Source organism: Tachypleus tridentatus, chromosome 13, assembly GCF_004210375.1.
Source record: "Tachypleus tridentatus isolate NWPU-2018 chromosome 13, ASM421037v1, whole genome shotgun sequence".
Lineage (NCBI taxonomy): Eukaryota > Metazoa > Arthropoda > Merostomata > Xiphosura > Limulidae > Tachypleus > Tachypleus tridentatus.
The window spans coordinates 112,648,061-112,668,592 of NC_134837.1; the positions used below are offsets into that span (position 1 = coordinate 112,648,061).

Consider the following 20,532-nt stretch of genomic DNA (forward strand, 5'->3'; position numbering starts at 1 on the left):
AAGATTCCAGGTGCTGTCTTCAACATCTGTAACACCTGTTCATCTTTCTTATACTACATTATCTTTTAGACAAACCTTTAGAGCAGATATCTCCCTTTTTCATTCAGAAGGGACTTGCTGGCTGTCCAGAGTCAGTCAAAAAGCTTTTCTCTGGTGACATATTGGAAACATCCACATGTCAACACAGTGATCTCCTCTTGCATTCAAAGGTGATTGGGGATATACCTATTGAGGTTACACCTCATGCTACTTCAAATTCATCTTGAGGAATTACTGTTGAGAGGAATTTGAAGAATATCCTCGAGTCAGAAATTCTCGCTGGTTTCTGCACCCAAGGAGTTTCTGCAGTGAGGTGTATCTCTACTCTCAAAGATGGAATTATGATGCTGACCAATGCCCTCATTCTGACATTTGCATCACTGTGCCCACCTGCCACCATCAAAGCAGATTATCTTTCAAACCCTCTTAGATGTTTCCAATGTCAACAGTTCAGTCATTCAAAGACATTATGTTGCAATTCCTTGACGTGTGCTGCTTGCAGTGGCAAAACCACGATGCCTATGAGTGTGAAACAGACCCTCACTGCATCAGTTGTAATGGCTCTCACCCATCCTGCTTTTGTTCTTACCCTAAATGGTTGTAAGAAAAAGAGGTGCAGCATTTGAAGATGATTCAAAATGTTACTTATCCTGAGGCATGAAAGAAAGTTGTTGTCCACCACTTCATCTCGGATGTATGCTGCTGCACTTCCTTCCACCACGACTATAGTGGAAGTGCAGACAGATCTCTCTGTGCCTCCAAAAGAATCGTTCTCAAACCAAATGAAAAGTCATTTGACCTCCATGGTTAAAAACAATGATGAATCAATGTCAACACCCATCTCTGTCCCTAACATACATTTCAGCAAACCCTAAGATCCACTTCATTTGGTTCTGGGTATGAGCACATGAGTTTGGGTACATCTTCTCCTACCCCTAAGATGCAAAACCATCATTCATTCACGTTCTCAGTAGCTGGAATCCTCTTCCAACAGCAAAGACCTGCCCAATTGACCCAGGACAGGATCCATGAAGGTCGACAGACCTCTCTCGAATAAAGACAATAAAGAAAAAAGATGTGGTCATAAACAGAAAGGTTCTCCACCCAATTCATTAACATATAAATAAAAATAACCACCTTGATGCAATGGAACTGTAGAGGTTTACATTATAATCTGGATGACATCAAAGCACTGATTACTTCCTACCATCCTGTATGTCTTTCCTTACAGGAAACATTTCTGAAACCTGCCAATACAGTCATCTTTCGGCAGCTTTCTTTGTACAGAAATGACAGGCTATGTTATGGATGAGTGCATGGCAGGGTGGCACTTGGTTGATTAGCATGTGCCCACCCTGTCTTTGGTACTCAACACATTCTTGGAGGCGTAGCCATCTGTGTTTCTTTGGGTTGTACCATCACTGTTTGTTTTCTCTATCTGTCGTGATCATGATGCTGTCATTGATCAGTTTCTATTTCCCTTTTTAAACCTGGGGGACTTCTGGGGAAGTATTGATGTTGATGGGAGGGGTCACTCTACAGAGCATATACTCTCTGATCACAACCTTTCTTTTTTCAACATTGGCTTTTATACTTTACTGCTATTGATCTCTCAATTTGCTCCCCTTCACTATTCTCCCCCTTTTCATGGAGGATTGATAATAAACCACAAGACAGTGATATTTTTCCTATAATTTTGAGAGAGACTGGCCATGCTTGATGCCACCCCACCTGCCCCAATGAAAGCTCAATCAAGCAAACTGTCCCTCCTTCACTGTTCTTGCAGAACTTGATCCTGCCATCATCTGTAAGGGATTAATAGATGACTGTGTGACAACAGAAACTGACTGTGTTATACAGGCAGCTGCTCAGTGTATTCCTAAAACCTAAACATGTTTTCCACAGTATACTTGTTCTTGTTGGAATCCTGCCTGCCACATGGCATGGAAGGTTCAAAAATGAACCTGAGATACTTTTTGTATCTATCCCACACTCTCGCACCACATCGCTTTCCAATGGGCCCATGCACATGTTTGGTGGGTAAGATGTCATAGCAAGAAGTGCTCTTGTGTTAAGTTCACAACCAGCGTATCTTCTGCCACCAGTTCCAAAGTCATATGGGACAAGATTCGAAAAGTCAGTGGGCAATATAATTTTGTCCACCTCTTGATTTTGCTCTCTAATGGCAAGAAAGTAGCTGATACCTGGAGCATTGCCAAAACTCTAGGTGAAAGCTTTTGCCAGGTATCTAGCACCTCTGCTTCATCCTCCACCTTCTGGCAGAGCAATCACCTTTTTCCTTTCAAGCTGATTGTCTCTCTAACCATAAACAACCTTTTACATTTGTGGAACTCAAACTGGCCCTTTATCAGTCTGGAGAATATTTTTCCTGCTGCCTGTTGCCAGGCTATTGTCCTACCTTTTTCTAAGCATGGGAAGGATCCCATGATTCCTTCAAACTACTGCCTAATTGCTTTCAGAAGTTGACTCTGTACAACCTTAAATATGATGGCTAATGCTCATCTTGTTTGGTTCCTTGAAACAAACAACCTCCTCTTGCCCACCCAATGTGGGTTTCGGACAGTCCACCATGGACCATCTGATTTGATGTGAAACATCAATCAGAGAAGCCTTTCTCAAACAACATCTTTTATCAGTATTCTTTGACATTGAGAAGGCTTATGATACAACATGGAGGTATGGCATTTTGCGAGATCTCCATTTATACGGGTTACATGGCCATTTCCCTATTTTTGTTTAAGTTTTTAATGGATAGGTGATTTCAAGTTTGTGTGGGTGTGACACTTTCCAGTTCTTTTCTACAGGAACTTGGAGTCCCTCAAGGGTATGTTTTGAGTGTCACATTTTTCAGTGTAAAGATTAATGCCATCACTGAACAACTTCCTCTTACTGTTGCAAATGGGGTCTGTGTCAACAACTTTCACTTCTCACGTTAGTTGTTTAATATTAGGTATATTGAGCAGCAGCTTCAGACTGCCTTCAGTCGTTTACTGAAGTATACCATAGCAAACAGTTTTTAACTTCTCTCTCTTTAAAACCATTTACATGCACTTTTGCCTCGAATAGGTTATTCACCCTGATCGTGAACTCCGCGTCAGTGAAGTTGTGCTACCTATGGTCTCTGAGACAAAGTTTATGGGGTTTATCGTTGACCAAAAGCTAACCTTTATACCACACATCAAGCAGCTATGGGTCAATTGTACAAGAACACTGAACATCTTCCGTGTCCTCTCTTCCACCAGTTGGATTGTGCTAAAGATATATCATCTTCTTATTCAATCGAAACCAGGCTATGGATCACTGGTCTGTGGCTCTGCCGGGACATTGACCTTGAAAATGGTGGACCCCATTCATCATCAGGGACTTCATCTCTGCACTTCCCCATTTCAGAGCTTGTACTCAGAATCTCATGAACCTCCTCTACACCTCTGCTGTTAGCAACTTTACTGTATGCTTTGAAACTTCATTCTTTACCAAAGCATCCCACCTGGGGTTCTGTTTTCCTTCCTCGGTAGGCTGTGCTTTTTCAAAACAGATGATCTGCCATTGCTCCTTTTGGCCTTCATATCCAGAAGCAGTTGTATGAATTGGGTCTGTCCTTGGACAACACTGCTGTATCCACTGGCCAGCCCATCCCACCATGGTTTGTTACATTCTTCAGATGTGACCTATCTTTAAGTAATCTGAGAGGAGCAGACACTCCCAATTGGAAATACTGTCTGTTATTTGCTGAACATCTTTCGAACCGTCCTTCCATTCCTATTTATACAGATGGTTCAAAATCAGGTGACTGTGTGGGCTCTACCATGGTTTGTTGTGGTTTGGTGGTTGCACCAGAATCCCCTCTACAGCTTCTATGTTCACTGCTGAACTCTATGCCATTTCTCTTTTCCTGGATCACATAGAAGCTAAGCAGTACTCATTGCACTATTTATACTGACTCGCTTAGTTCTCTGTTGGCCCTGGAATCTACTTCACGTTCGTTCTTACCCTGTTTTCACCGATATTCAAAACCGACTGGCCCATTTCTCTTTAACTTCTACTTCTATCCAGTTTTTCTGGATACCAGGCCACAATGGTATTCATGGGAACGGGCTTGCCATCACCACAGCTGTAGCTGTCTGCTCTGGCACTATCACTGCTGTGCCTGTTCCATGTATGGACAATGGTCCTGTATTCCATGCTCGGCTCTGTGGCAGTTGGCAGTCAACTTGGAGTGAGCAGTGTGAAAACAAGCAATTCCAAGTAAAGCCCTCTGTTGGACTTTGGCCGTCTTGCTTTTGTAAGGATCGGAAAGAAGTTGTCCTAACTAGATTACGCATTGGTCACAGTTTTTTAATTCATCATTTTCTTTTATCTGGGATTGATGCACCAATGAGTTGTCTGTGTAACACTCAGGTCACAATAAGCCACATTTTACTTTCTTGCCTGCATTACAACTCTCAGTGATGGCATCATTTTAAATACGTTTAGTCCCAAAATTTATTGATAACGTTAGAGAGTGTTATTGGCAATGGTGACACTGCCCACCATAAAAATGATTTTAGTTTTTTAAAGGCCATTAATCTTTTTAATGTTATCCAAGTTTTTAATTGATAATTAGACTTTTTTAATGTGATTTCCTTTTAAGAATCAAAGTACATTGAGCTCAATTTGAAATTAGAAAATGGCTGTGACGTCAAATAACTTGTGACCAGGACTGGAAAGGCCAACTTCAGGTGACTAACTCTGATGTTTGAACTACCCGTTAGTCATCCTGGCTAGTTATGATAATTTCAGTTATGCTCCAGAAAGTCCTTTACAACTTGTATTACTGTAGTTTTTCTCTTACCACTATAGATTAGGTATAAAAATCAGATTTAATGTTATTTAAGTTTTTAATTCAAATATTAAACTTTGTTTTGTTTTACCTTAATTTCCTTTTATGAATTTTAATAATTTTACTTTAATTTTAACTTTTTACTGGATGTTTGGCACAGAGAGCCTAGTTGCTATGTGCCATAAAACATCAAACCAATCAGTCAATCATTCAAGTTATTTTTCTTCCAGTGTGGACAGAGATATTTTACGGGAAAAACAACGCCGAGAACGTGCTCAGCTGGTGGAACATAACATGTTGGCAAAAGAAACTTTTTCTCAACCCATTTTTGGAGCTCCTGTAAAGGTGTGTACACAAATTTTGTTAAATATATTACTTGTAACTCACACTTGTATAGATTACAGTAAGAAATTACTTGCTGTTAAATAGAACTTGTAGAACATGTTTTATATGCTTGGAAAGAAATATCTTTAAAAAGGTGGGACACTTAAATGGTAAAGGGTCATGTACAATGCTTAGTGTTGCATATTATGTGGATAAGGGTTCTTAAAAACATGGGAACTATTTTTAAACTTTTGAAAAAATTCAGTCCTGAAATATCATGGAAAATTTTGATTATATTATCAGGTTATAAAATTATTTTCAATTGAATATTTGTTTTGTTGTATTCCCTCATTTTTAAGCCAGTGGTCTTCACAGATATATTAGATATGACCTGAGTCCATTTTGTGTATGTACTATTCACTTATTTGAATCTGCTCAACAACTTGTCAGCCAAATGTGCTCATGTGGGTTCTCTACTCCTCAGAGCTGGTGGTTTAGGGTGTAATTGCTGCTTGGCAATGGTTTATGTAGTGGTGTTGTAAAAATGTTTTAAATTCACTTATAAATAACAGGAAACAGCCATGCTAGTGACAGGTCATGTTTATATAGAATTCTACATTATATATTTGATGGAAGTATGTAAAAATAATAACAGTGCTGCATTTCTAGATGTAAAAAGATGTACGTCCAAATCACAAGTATGTTCTGTTTTATTCATGCAACGTAAAAAATGCTCCAAAAAGCCCAAATGTGTATATTGAAAAGCGATGGGATGGAAACCCACTTTTGAACAAGCGTATGGTCATAAAAATAACCATTAAAAAGAAAGTGATTGTTCTTTGAGGGCCAATTTAAGAACCTGTTTGAATTTTTGTTGGTTAAAGTTAGAGCATGTTTGGTTGGGAATAATTGTTTCATCAGGTGATGTGTTAGTGAATAAGGACCGAATACCAAAGCTGGCCATAACTAATTGATCTACATTAGAAACTTTAGATATCTCTTGAGCAAAGGAAAAGAGAATATTTAACAATAAATTCATTTTGAGTTAGTGAGCTTAATGCAGGTACAAGATATTTAACAAGTTTGTAGTCATTGGAATCAAGAGTAGATAGAGCAGGTCCAAGGGGTAAACTGTTTTTATGTACTTCTGGTAATCCATACATAAACCCAGGGCATGAACCTGTAGGATAAAGTTCTGCAAAAGTGGTGTCAAAGATGAGTTTACAATTTTCAAAGTACCTAAAAGTCCATTGAAGCTTTTCCTCACACTTGCTTAAGCCAATCATTGTCAAGGGTTTAAAGTTTGTTCTGTCATTTAAAATGTTTTCCATTTTGGAGACATAATCAGATCTGTTTAAAATGACATCTGTATCCAATATGAAATCACAAGGTCAACTCCTCTCTGTTTTCATAAATGTAATCAATTACAGATATTCAGCATTTTTGTTTCATATTTATTATAATTTTAAATATGGTGTTTATATTTAAGCCTTTTTCTATAATAGTTTATCTAAACAATGTTATTTATTAAGTAATTGTATGCCACACTTATTTTACATTCCATTATATTGTTACTGTTTAAATCTGCTCTTTCAAAACTTGCAATTGAATACAAAAACTCACTCAGTGCTAATTTTTTTGTAGTTCAGGTATTATGAACTAATTTTTTTGAGATATTAATGCTGATGATGGAGTTTAAGGAAATTCTTAATTGTCTGTATTAATGATAATTACAGATATTTTTGTTTCATATTTATTATAATTTTAAATATGGTGTTTATATTTAAGCCTTTTTCTATAATAGTTTATCTAAACAATGTTATTTATTAAGTAATTGTATGCCACACTTATTTTACATTCCATTATATTGTTACTGTTTAAATCTGCTCTTTCAAAACTTGCAATTGAATACAAAAACTCACTCAGTGCTAATTTTTTTGTAGTTCAGGTATTATGAACTAATTTTTTTGAGATATTAATGCTGATGATGGAGTTTAAGGAAATTCTCAATTGTCTGTATTAATGATGTAAAAGATAATATATAGTAAATACCAGGACATTATTTCGTCTTCAGTTTTATTCATTTATGTAAATGTTTCATTGTTTTTGTTCAAATATTTCTTATAGTAGATAATTTAAAGAAAATGATAAGAACACTATTTCAATTGTTTCAGTGAACATGTTCAGATATTTAATTCTTCATAGAAGATAATGAATAGAAAATATATGAATATTATTTTTACAGTATTACCCCACTCGTGACTTGCAGTCATGCAGATTTTATGATTACTTGTTATTATGTTTAGATTGATCCAAACAAAGAAGATGAAACTTCACGTCGCATCAAGAAAGCTCTTGGAGATTTCACCCGTGTTCAGCAATATCTCATACAAGATCCTAAACATCTGATTGGTATATCACAGTCAGTGACAGCTTCCCAACCTCCCCTTGACTCTAACACAGCTTCTGCCAATCTTGATGCTCAACAGCAAACCAATGCTCCCAAAACTAGTATTAATGAAGCAGGGATAGACCCTTCTGTGAAAACAACTGTTGACAACAGTTGTGTTGAAAGTGTTCAAAGAGAACCTCAAACTTTCAATGGTCAGCATAAAGTTGATAGCACTTTAGGTACTCTTCAGCCAAACTCACCAAATTCTCTTAAGTTCAATCTGCAGTCTAAAAAAATTACTGTAAAAGTAGAAGAAGGAGAGAGGAATTCTCAACCAAAAACTTCTCCTTGTGTTCCCAGTAAGCCAGAAAAAAAAGTTGTAACAACATCTCCAACTTCTTGTGTTACAACAAACAATGTAGAAGAGGAGACACCAAGTAATGCACAAACTACCTCACTCCAAGTTAACAGATTTAACAGTAAACTCTTTCAGGAGAATTATCTTTCAAATGGAAATTGCTGTTTACCAAAATATAGGAACAAATCTAATGGAGATCACAAGAAAGTTAACTTATCTCACTTACAGGTAATTCAAATTATTTTCTGTTCTTACGGGTTAGTGTTTGGACTAGTTTTGGAATATTCTATTTATTTGTTTGAAATGATATAGGAAGATATAACTGGAGAGAGTGAGTTCTCTTCCTTGCAATAAAGTTTAAAATCTGTTTAAAAAAGGCAGATGTATTTAGACAACTGAATACATAGCTGTACTCTGAATTACCTCAAAATATTTTTTTATGTTTAGTAACCATAACAATATACACAAGATGTTTCTTTCAACCATAAATATTTGTTTTTTTGGCATACACATCAAGTATGTAAAGAGTAATATTGATTGATCATCCAGTAGTTTGGTATAGTTAAACATTTTTTCATTCTAGTGATCTTTTGATCAACCACAGATTGGATTACTTAATCATTTTTATTTTTTGATTAGCCACAGATTGGATTAGTTAATTTTTATGATCTCTTGATCAGCCACAGGTTGGATTAGTGAAGGATTTATCTTTCTTTGTTATTCTTCATTTAACCATTGGTATTTAGCTATTTCTAGTCCCTTAATTTAAGAATTTTGAATCTCTTCTGATGACAGCTAATATTTGGAAATAGTTATAATTGCTTTGAGTCAGTTTCTCCCCTTTTGTTGTATACATATTTTACTATACATTACATAATCATATTTTGTCCAATTTAGAATCATTCAAATGCAACAATTCTGATGGTAAATACATCACTAGATGGTAGCAACAAATAATTAGTATTAGTGGTTAGTGAGTTTAAGTGTAATGTAACTGGGTTTTGAAAGAAAGTACATTAAAGCTAATTCAGGCTCACATAGTAAGCATGTTTCTATAAATAGATACTCTTCAGTTTTTCTCATATTACAACATAGTTACACAAGTTACAACCTCCTGGAAAGGAGTTGGTGACTCTTTGATCTTACATTTGATACATCTGTTATTGAAATGGACTTTTGTTAATTACTTTATACCTGTGTAATTGATGAAAAGAAAAAAAATTATAATTTTTGTTGATTGATATGTATGTTTTAATAATTATTATTTGATTATTAATAACACCTGAAGTTTGAAATCATGTTTGTGGAAAAGAAATGATTGAGGCATCTAGATTAGCTTAAAATCAATATAATATTCAGCTGATGGTACTGGTACCAGCAGTTGTAAAATATCTGTGTTTTTTAACATATGATAGATGTACCACATTAATGATGGTGTGTAGTACATTTCCTTAAAAATACTGTTAATTTAAACATGGAGAAGATAGCCATGGAATCCAATAAATGTAAACTATTTTATTATGAGTGTTATTTACTTCTCTTCAGTGATATGCAAATTGTTTATGGAAAGTGGTATATTTATAGCAAGTAAAGACTGAAAAAGAACGATAACAGGTGAAAAGTAAAATGGAATTATTTCTTATGATATGGCTACAAATTTGAAAATAAGTAGATTATGAGGTTTGAATTAACCTGAATAATGTAACTGGTATTCTGTAAACATAACTCCAATACATTACTTTATATGTATTTATGTTCACTAGGGGAAAGTCTGTGAAGGAAACCATGGAGAAGTAGAACACATATTGAAGGTAAGTTTATTATCTGTGTATTTTTGTGTCTCAGTATTTTGATTATTTCAGTTGTATTTCTAGTGTGCCCATTCTATTTGTGATAGGTTTTTTTCTGTTCTGTTTTTAAAACAGATGTATGTATTTGTTAGTCTACTGTTATTTTTTTTCATTTTGTCCTGTAGTATAGAGTACTTTTGTTTTGTTAATCTATTAAGTAAAATATATAGTTTTAAGTATATATTCTTTAAAAATACATATTTCTGACTGGAGTCTAGTACACATAATTATGACTAAATGAATTACCACTTGTATTTTATTAATTAAATTACATAAACCTGCATGTGATCATTCTTAGTGCTAGAAAGCTTGTGGTAAGTACATAACAATACAAAGTTTAAAAATGTTACAGAAAGGTATCATGTATAGTAAAAAGTACTGCAACTCCTATGAGAGAAAGGTAAGATAAATTATGCAAACTGAGTAACTAATGTTAGTTATTACAGAAAATAAATATATTCAAGTTTGGTTTGTATTCTCATATAAACATGTATTGTCATTATGAATAAGAACATAAGTATATTTAAACTTGCTGTACTCATCACTAGTTAGTTTTATATTTACAAGTAAGAACACAAGTATATTTAAATTATCTGCACTGATTACTAGTTAGTTTTATGTTTATAACTACATGGTTTTAGTACTTTGCTGTTTCCATTTTGTATTAGGAAATGAAACAACCACTGCCTCCACCTCTCAGTGCTATAGAGACACCACAGAAAGAAGAATCCCAGTTTCGCTTCTTTCCAAGCAAGGAAAAACTGGTAAGTTGTGATTTAGAGTAAGTGTGATCTCTGTTTTTCTGAATGTAAAACAAGGTGAGTAATAAGCACAAACATGAAGTAAAGAATGTTCAGTATTTATGGCTAACTATAAAATGAATAAAAACTGAAATTTAACTTATTAATATGTTTATGAAAGTAAGCTAATGGACTGAATATTTTTAATTTGGTAAGATAATATAGATTATCTCATTATGTGGCTTGAATAGTAATGCAGGTAACTAATTTAATATGGCACTATAACTAATATGAAAGTGTTAATTTCTTGTCTGTTGTCATGCTGTATGGCTTGAATAGCTATATAAGAAATAAATATTTTAATTTTGTGTGCCCTTAATAAAGATCTATGGAGAAAATTTGTTGACCATTGTCATGCCTGGTGTCTTGAATAGAGGTTTAAGGACATAGTTTGACTTTTATCTCATTTAGTGGCTTGAGGATAAGTTGTTGGTTAATACAAGAGCTGTTATAATACTAATCAATTTTGAAGTGTGTCAGGCACTTTGTTTGGATCCACCAGTTAGTCTGACTAATGCAGATTCCTTTCTGCTAAATACAGACCTTCCGAAATTTAGACTTTCTGTAGAGACTGTTAGTTTCCCTTGTTCAACATTCTGTAGAAAATTAACTAGTGCTTGTCAGATTGGACTTAAGAACAGTTGACTGCATAATCACATGTTGAGCAGGGATATAGCTCTCAATGCACCAGTGATGTTCCATGGTGTACTTCAGACTTGGTATGGTGGATTATCTTATGAGCCACTTTGCTTTGCAGGCTTTCATGTAGTACAAGGATGTTGCTTGTTATTTTCAGTTGAAGTTTTCAATATATTCCAAGATTCTGTGTGATTTTGCATGAGTAAATTTGGTTATCCACATTGACAGATAAACAGAAATTGTCTGGTGGTCTTCTAGCAAAACAAGCTGGCCTAAGAAAGCTAGTCCTTAGCTGTTTTTAGCACCTGAAGTGATCTGTGTCATGCTATTTGACACGTGTAACATGTCTACCTTTTTCAAGTAGTTATGGTATTATTAGGATAGTTCATTAATATGATAACAGTCAAAACAAAGTGAATTTTTTTATTTTACAAGTTGTGAAATGGTGTTATATTACAGGATGTACATGGAGAATATTGGGATAATCAAGTGGTAACAGTATTGTTAATATAGTTCATGAACAGGATAACTGCCAAAACAAAGTGACATTTTTTATTTTTTAAGTTAAGTGATGTTATATTACAGGATGTACATGGGGTTATATTGGGATAGTTAAGTGGTTGCAGTATTGTTAAGATAGTTCATCAACAGGTTATCAGACAAAACAAAGTGACATTTCTTATTTTACAAGTTGTGAAGTGATGCTTCACAGGATATAGATGTGAGTGTTAGGATAATTGTGGTTACAGTATTGTTATGAACCTAAAGTTAGATGATGTTATACTTAGAGAATGGATTTTGGTGTCACTAAAAATGATTGCTAGACTTTCTAACACATATACACAAGCATATTCATGTATTTGTTTTTCTGGTTCATATTTTTCGATTAATTTTTCTCTTTTGTGATAAAGAATATTTGGCCAGAATAAGTTTGTTTGTAATACATCTTATGGCCAAAGGTTTTGAATGACTTTAATAACTATTTTTGATGTATTAGTTTCCTTAAAAAGTGTGAAGAAGTCTGTCAGTTGCCAAATTGTTGAACATGTGTGAGAACCTGGATTTAAATAGAAACTGACACCAAGTATTTAGCTTGTGAGCAGGAAGTCTTCCTGTACATTATATGTGAAGAGTTTGTTTCCATATTATCCATTCAACCATCAAACTTGGAATTTTCTTGTGTGTAACTACTTGTGCTGAGTAAAGAGATGGTAATGAAAGAATGTTTAAATACAATATACAATACATCTTTTAAGAAGACCCAAAGTATTTTTTTAATATAGCTTTAACTGTTGAAAAATTATTTTAGAAAACTCCTGGTAAAGACATCAATATTTCCAACATGTTTTTCATTGGAGTAAATCTTTACAATAAAAATAGGTTGTTTTTCAAGATTAATTGTTTCCTTTTTATAAATACCTTATTGTATGCTGATGCAAAATGTTTGTTTAACTTTTTTTCTTCAGAAACTAGGATCTAGAGAAGTCTCGGGTACTGAGGTAAAAGGTAATTGATTTTTGATGTTATGTCTACATATGATGCTAGTTGTAAAGAAGTATATGTTGTCATGACCCTAGATATGATGCTAGTTGTAAAGAAATATGTGTCATGTCTCTAGATATGATGCTAGTTGTAAAGAAATATATGTTGTCATGTCTCTAAATATGATTCTTGTTGTAAAGAAGTATATGTTGCCATGTCCTTAAATATGATGCTTGTTGTAAAGAAGTATATGTTGTCATGTCCCTAGATATGATGCTAGTTGTAAAGAAATATATGTTGTCATGTCTCTAGATATGATGCTAGTTGTAAAGAAATATGTGTCATGTCTCTAGATATGATGCTAGTTGTAAAGAAATATATGTTGTCATGTCTCTAGATATGATGCTAGTTGTAAAGAAATATATGTTGTCATGTCTCTAAATATGATTCTTGTTGTAAAGAAGTATATGTTGCCATGTCCTTAAATATGATGCTAGTTGTAAAGAAATATTTGTTGCCATGTCTCTGGAAGTGATTGTTGTAAAGAAGTATATGTTGCCATGTCCTTAAATATGATGCTTGTTGTAAAGAAGTATATGTTGTCATGACCCTAGATATGATGCTAGTTGTAAAGAAATATATGTTGTCATGTCTCTAGATATGATGCTGGTTGTAAAGAAATATATGTGTCATGTCTCTAGATATGATGCTAGTTGTAAAGAAATATATGTTGTCATGTCTCTAAATATGATTCTTGTTGTAAAGAAGTATATGTTGCCATGTCCTTAAATATGATGCTTGTTGTAAAGAAGTATATGTTGTCATGACCCTAGATATGATGCTAGTTGTAAAGAAATATATGTTGTCATGTCTCTAGATATGATGCTAGTTGTAAAGAAATATATGTGTCATGTCTTTAGATATGATGCTAGTTGTAAAGAAATATATGTTGTCATGTCTCTAGATATGATGCTAGTTGTAAAGAAATATATGTTGTCATGTCTCTAGATATGATGCTAGTTGTAAAGAAATATTTGTTGCCATGTCTCTGGAAGTGATTGTTGTAAAGAAGTATATGTTGCCATGTCCTTAAATATGATGCTTGTTGTAAAGAAGTATATGTTGTCATGTTTCTAGGTATGATGCTTGTTGTAAAAAAGTATGTCGTCATGTTTCTAGGTATGATGCTTGTTGTAAAAAAGTATGTCGTCATGTCTCTAGGTATGATGCTTTTTGTAAAAAAGTATGTCGTCATGTCTCTAGGTATGATGCTTTTTGTAAAAAAGTATGTTGTCATGTCTCTAGGTATGATGCTTTTGTAAAAAAAGTATGTCGTCATGTCTCTAGGTATGATGCTTTTTGTAAAAAAGTATGTGTTGTCATGTCTCTAGGTATGATGCTTTTTGTAAAAAAAGTATGTCGTCATGTCTCTAGGTATGATGCTTTTTGTAAAAAAGTATGTCATCATGTCTCTAGGTATGATGCTTTTTGTAAAAAAGTATGTCGTCATGTCTCTAGGTATGATGCTTTTTGTAAAAAAGTATGTCGTCATGTCTCTAGGTATGATGCTTTTTGTAAAAAAGTATGTTGTCATGTCTCTAGGTATGATGCTTAGTGTAAAGAAGTTTGTTGTCATGTCCCTAAATATGGATATAGTTGTAAAGAAGTGTTATCTTCCTAAATATGATGCTAGTTGTAAAGAAGTGTGTTGTCATGTCCTTGTATATTGTGATAATTGAAGAAGATTTCTGATACAACAGGTGATAAGAGGAATAAAAGATATCCATCAATACAACCATAATTGATAATGGATATCTGAAGCACTTTATAAAGAAGAAAATTAAAGACACCCAACAGTATTCTACTGTTAGTGTTTTCTGAAAATGCACAGGATATTTTTAAATAACAAATTTGGAATGGTATTAGGAACACATAACACATTCACTGTTTTCACATGCCAAACTATCTGAATGCTCAACAGAGAAAAAAACATTTTAACATTTCCCTTGCACATGAATTTAAATAAGTTATAATTTAGGATCATAGTAGACATAGAAGATTATAGTCTTTTATGTTGGAAAAGAAAACCTTACATTAAAGTGTAATGGTAAAAAATAATGGGACAAGAATCATAAGAAAGACGCAAAAGATATGTTTGCTTAATTTATTATATACTCAGTTAATATAGTTTAGAAGTCAGCACAAACTGGGTATACCCTTTAAAAACATTCAATAGTTATTTGATTCAAGTCTGAGTAGGACCACTTTACACATGTGCCTTCCTAACAAAAACACCAAGGGTTGAATTCTGGTTACTATCACAGTTTCTTTAAGGTTTTCCCTGTATATAACAGTAGGTTAGCAAATGTAATATAAAATTAGTAATTAGTGAAAAAAAAGAATAATTAGTAATCAGGTTGTTGGTGATCATGTGGGCTACTGACCACTATAGTAATATATACTATTCTATTGGAAATCATGGGACAGAGGTTGTTATGAATAAAGCATATCTTTATTCCAAGAAAGTAATAGTGTGTTTGCCTGCTTTAATGCATCATAGGAGACTGTCTACTAATTTCTGGTGGTATCATGCTCCACTCCTCCTGTAAAGTATTAAGTTCCACTACTGAAGAGGGTTGTTTGGCCTTTCCATAATTCTGTGTTCCAGTTTATCCCAAAGATATTATCTCTGCTTGAGGTCAGGGTTTGTGCTGATCCTTGCAGTGTTCCAATGCTATTCTTTTCAAACCATGCATTCACAATTCTTGCTTTGTCACATGGAGTGTTGTTATGTTGGAAGATGTAAGGGGTAGTATCTTAAGGTTTCCAAAGTGTAGGACATATAAAATTGTTCAGAACATTAGTGTAAGACTCAGCATTCATAGTCCATTCACCATAACTGGTGGATATAGTCCACACCATAAGAAGCACTTCCAGACCACGATACCACCACCTCTAAACTTCACTTATGTGACAATACACTCAGGTTCTTTGGTTATCCTCCATACCCAAACACATCCATCAGAGTGGAAGAGCACGTAGCATGATTCGTTGCTCCACAGCACTGATTTCCATTGATTGATGGTCCAGGTTTGGTGTGCCTTGCATCGTGCCAGTCAATGGTGTGCGTTTGTTTTTGTTATCAAAGGCTTGTGGGCTGCAGCTTTTCTGTGAAAATTCATGACATGCAGCTCTTGATGTGTTGTAAAAATACTTACAGGTTTACTTGTGGTTGCTGGTATCTCCAAATACAGATTCTCTAGGGTCTGAAGGCAAGATGAGTTAACCAGCTTTCTCAAGGTGCATTGGTTCCTGTCAATCTGTAGTTTTTTTGCCTACCTGGTCATTTTTTGGGCTCATTATCACCTGTGGACTTCATTTTCTTCAGCATGTTGCCAACTATTGATCTGGGAATGTTTAATTGTTGCACAATAGCAAGTACAGACATTTTCCCCATGTGACATCCAACTATTCTTACCCTTTGAAACTGTTCACTTTTACTGTGTACTCATTGTTCTGTGTACAAGTTTGAAATGACTTCCAAGTAAACCATTGACCATCTTTATAGGCTAAATTATTTGGATATTTCATTGTCACAGCCATTTTTTTGCAATCAGAGGTGTGTTCCTTAACATTTGGTAAGATAGTGTATATATATTTATATATATGGTTTTTATGGTTTATACTTACGAGTAGTATTGAACATTGTTAGTTCGGTACATAGATTGAGTAATCCAATTCTTAATAGTTTGAACTTTGTGAAGTTTTATTGAGATTATAGTTAAAAGTACATATAAAAATGGTGGTTATCTGATGGATTATTTTTAATTCTGAGACAGAGGAAACGTTTAGGTAGATAAGTATGTGAAATAAACTAACTTGATTATTTGTTCTGATCTGTGTTTGTAGTTTGTTTGGTTGAATGTTATTTATAATAAGTGTCACTATAAACCAAAATGGTAAACCATTAGTGAATCAAACATTAAACTGTCAGTAAATCAAACAATAAACTGTTTGTAAATCAAGTGATAATCTTTGAGTGAATCAAACATAATGCTACTAGTAAGTCGAACACAAGATTGTTAGTAATGCAAACAAACAGCCATTAAATCAAATAATAATTTATCAATAAACTAAGTTACAGCTTTTATTGAAAGAATGAAATTATAAAGAGGGTTTTACCTTTTTAAATCACCTGATTAAAATTTACTGAATACATTATAAAGAGCATGGTATTTTCCAGTTCTATATTTATTAATGAGACTGCTTTAGGATAGGCTGTTGGTATTACATATTTATAAAAGTTGAAAGTGTTGGAGAACTGAATGAAGTTTACAGTTTTAGCTCAATACTTATGTGATTGGATATTAGAAATGTATGAGGTAATTAATGTAGGAAATGTTACTTTCACATTGCAGATTGTTTAGGTACTTTCTGGTCTTGTACATCTTGGAATGAGGTATTGCCAAACATGGTTTCAGGACAAGAGTTTTATTACATAAACTAACAAAGTTTAGGTTAATCTGGGTTACACTTAATAAACAAATACTTATAGCTGAAACTTTGCTTTTGGCACAAGTTACTGTAGAAACCAAACTATGGATTTTAAGATTACTTTTTACACAAGTTATTGTAGCAACCTAACAGTGAGTTTCTAGATTGTTTTTGACACAAGTTACTGTAGTTAGCAAACTATGGATTTATTTATAGATGATTCTTGATGCAAGTTACTCTAGGAAGCAAACTGTGGATTTATACATGACTCTTAATGAGTCATTTTAGCTACCAGACTATGGATTTCTAGATGGCTCTTGATGCAAGATACTTTAGCAACCAAACTATGGATTTCTAGATGGCTTATGATGCAAATTACTGTTGCAACTTTACAATGAATTTCTAGATGGGTCTTCACATATGTTACTGTAGCAAACAAACTGTAGATTTCTAGATGGTCTTTTGATGCACATTACTGTAGCAACCAAACCTTAGATTTTTAAAATTTGTCAGTGTGTATTATTAAATTAACATGTTTTTGATTTTTTGTTCACTGAAGAAAATGTAGAAGAGGCAAAAGATGGAAATGGAACTCAATCTCAAATGTAAGAATTTTGCAAGTTAATTACATTCTTGTCTTTCTAACCAAGTTTATAAGGTGTCTTTTAAATAATCACTGAAAAAAATCTAAACAAAATAAGTTTTTATTTAGTGACCTTAGGGTAAAATCTTCATGCAATTTGATAATTTCAGTAGTATGTCAACCATTACTGCACGTGTTGTATCACAGCTGAACCCTGGTATTGGGAAAAAGGCTTTGTTGGTACTGGGTATGAGAGACTGTGTAGATGAATATTATTATATATTCTTGTTTGCTTTTGAACTCTGTTTTTTTAGAATCAGAAAAGTATTTAATTTACGTAAATGAAATTCCCCCAATCAAAAGTGGCTGAATAGTATTTAATAATTAAATATTTTTAGAGTAAATGAAACAATAAGTTCAATAGAGCTAAATGTGATAAATCAAATACAATAAACTTTCTTTAAACACAGCAAGTTAAACACATGATGTTCAACAGAATGGGAAATAATACAATACGTCTCAAACATGAAATCAGGCACAGCTGATAATAGCTCATCAAGTTTAATAACATAAAGTGAAGTAAAACAAAATTTGTTAAATATAAATATATTTAAAGTAAGTTAAACAGAAAAAATTTGAACAGGTCAGAACATAACTTATCAAATGTAATTGTATTTGAACAAAATAATTCAAACAAATCAACACATTATTTATATACTAACTTAACAAAACAGGTAAAACATACATGCTGAAACAAGTTATGTATATATAGCAAAGCAGTGTTAAAACATTAACTATAAGTGCTCCAAACTAAACACTTGGATATCAACATGGTTTTAATTGTTTCCTTGTCCATCAGTTATGTTTTTCCCTGAATATCTGTTACAGTTTTAAGTAATTAAAGAAGTACACTTTTAGTATAACTGAGTAAGTTGTTAATTATTATAGTGGTTGTACCTGATTATGCCAGGAACACTTTATGAAATGTTTAAACCATAATTGTTATATTTTGTTATTCTGTATATTCAGAAGTAAACAACTTTTTCTGTTATGATCTTTGTTCTCTAGGTTCAGTCTTCAAGATGACCTAGTGATAAGTGATAGTGATGATGAAACGGTAGGTCTGACCTGTTTTTGTGTACATTGTAGTGAGTGTGATGTTATATATTGATGTTGTAGTAACTATATATCTTTCTGAATGTATGTTTCATTTAGCATCAAGAACTTGTATTAAGTGATTTCATTTCTTTCTGCAAGAAATATTCATGCAAGCTTATGCTGTATAGTCTAATAAAATAGCAACAAGTATTTCTTGTATGGTTTCAGCTAGTCACAGCAAGTTTTTTTACAGGTGTATGTTGTATGTAGCCACAACAAGAATTCTTAACAGGTGTAAGTAGCCATAACAAGAATTCTTAACAGGTGTAAGTAGCCACAACAAGAATTCTTAACAGGTGTAAGTAGCCACAACAAGAATTCTTAACAGGTGTAAGTAGCCACAACAAGAATTCTTACAGGCATATGTTGAATGTAGTCAGAAGTATTCCTACAGCTATATGTTACACATAGTCGCAACAAGTGCAACAGGTGCATGTCCAAAGTGCTCAACAGGTATGTTACATGTAGTCGCAACAAGTGCTCCAACAGGCGTATGTTACATGTAGTTGCAACAAGTGCTCCAACAGGCGTATGTTACATGTAGTCGCAACAAGTGCTCCAACAGGCGTATGTTACATGTAATCGCAACAAGTGCTCCAACAGGCGTATGTTACATGTAGTCGCAACAAGTGTTCCAATAGGCGTATGCTATATGTAGTCACAACAGTTATTCCGACAGGTGTACATCAACATCAGTCTGCTGTTGTTAACCTTTGTTGATTGGGTAACATACATAGCATCGTTTTGCTATTATTGCTACACGGAACTCATTTTGTATTAGCAACAACTGCTAGCATTATTCTTATTCATAATATGATGTCATATAGAATCAGTCTGCTAATATTACTCGACATTGATCATGCAGTATGATATAGAATCAGTCTGCTAATATTACTCGACATTGATCATGCAGTATGATATAGAATCAGTCTGCTAATATTACTCGACATTGATCGTGCAGTATGATATAGAACCAGTTTAATATTACTTGACATTGATCGTGCAGTATGATATAGAATCAGTCTGCTAATATTACTCGACATTGATCGTGCAGTATGATATAGAATCAGTCTAATATTACTTGACATTGATCGTGCAGTATGATATAGAATCAGTCTAATATTACTTGACATTGATCATGCAGTATGATATAGAATCAGTCTAATATTACTTGACATTGATCGTGCAGTATGATATAGAATCAGTCTAATATTATTGATCGTGCGACATTGATCGACATTGATCGTGCGGTATGATATAGAATCAGTCTGCTAATATTACTAATATTCGACATTGATGCAGTATGTGCAGTATGATGTAGAATCAGTCTGCTAATATTACTCGACATTGATCGTGCAGTATGATGTAGAATCAGTCTGCTAATATTACTCGACATTGATCGTGCAGTATGATATAGAATCAGTCTAATATTACTCGACATTGATCGTGTAGTATTGTATAGAATCAGTATGTTAATATTACTCGACATTGATCGTGCAGTATCATATAGAATCAGTCTGCTAATATTACTCAACATTGATGTGCTAATATTACTTGACATTAGTTATCCCAT

The 20,532-nt window shown here is 33.7% G+C and overlaps 1 protein-coding gene across 4 annotated transcripts in view; it reads left to right on the plus strand.

Moving 5' to 3' along the window:
- The window catches only part of LOC143240951 (uncharacterized), a 74,995-nt gene that overhangs the window by 13,388 nt on the left and 41,075 nt on the right, over positions 1 to 20,532 (plus strand). For all 4 annotated transcript variants that reach the window (XM_076484257.1, XM_076484255.1, XM_076484254.1 and 1 more), the window contains exons 2-8: positions 5,110 to 5,224; positions 7,510 to 8,181; positions 9,717 to 9,764; positions 10,472 to 10,567; positions 12,709 to 12,748; positions 17,778 to 17,823; positions 18,870 to 18,918. In XM_076484257.1, coding sequence (XP_076340372.1) covers positions 5,110 to 5,224; positions 7,510 to 8,181; positions 9,717 to 9,764; positions 10,472 to 10,567; positions 12,709 to 12,748; positions 17,778 to 17,823; positions 18,870 to 18,918 — 1,066 coding nt within the window. The remainder of the gene's footprint in view (positions 1 to 5,109; positions 5,225 to 7,509; positions 8,182 to 9,716; positions 9,765 to 10,471; positions 10,568 to 12,708; positions 12,749 to 17,777; positions 17,824 to 18,869; positions 18,919 to 20,532) is intronic.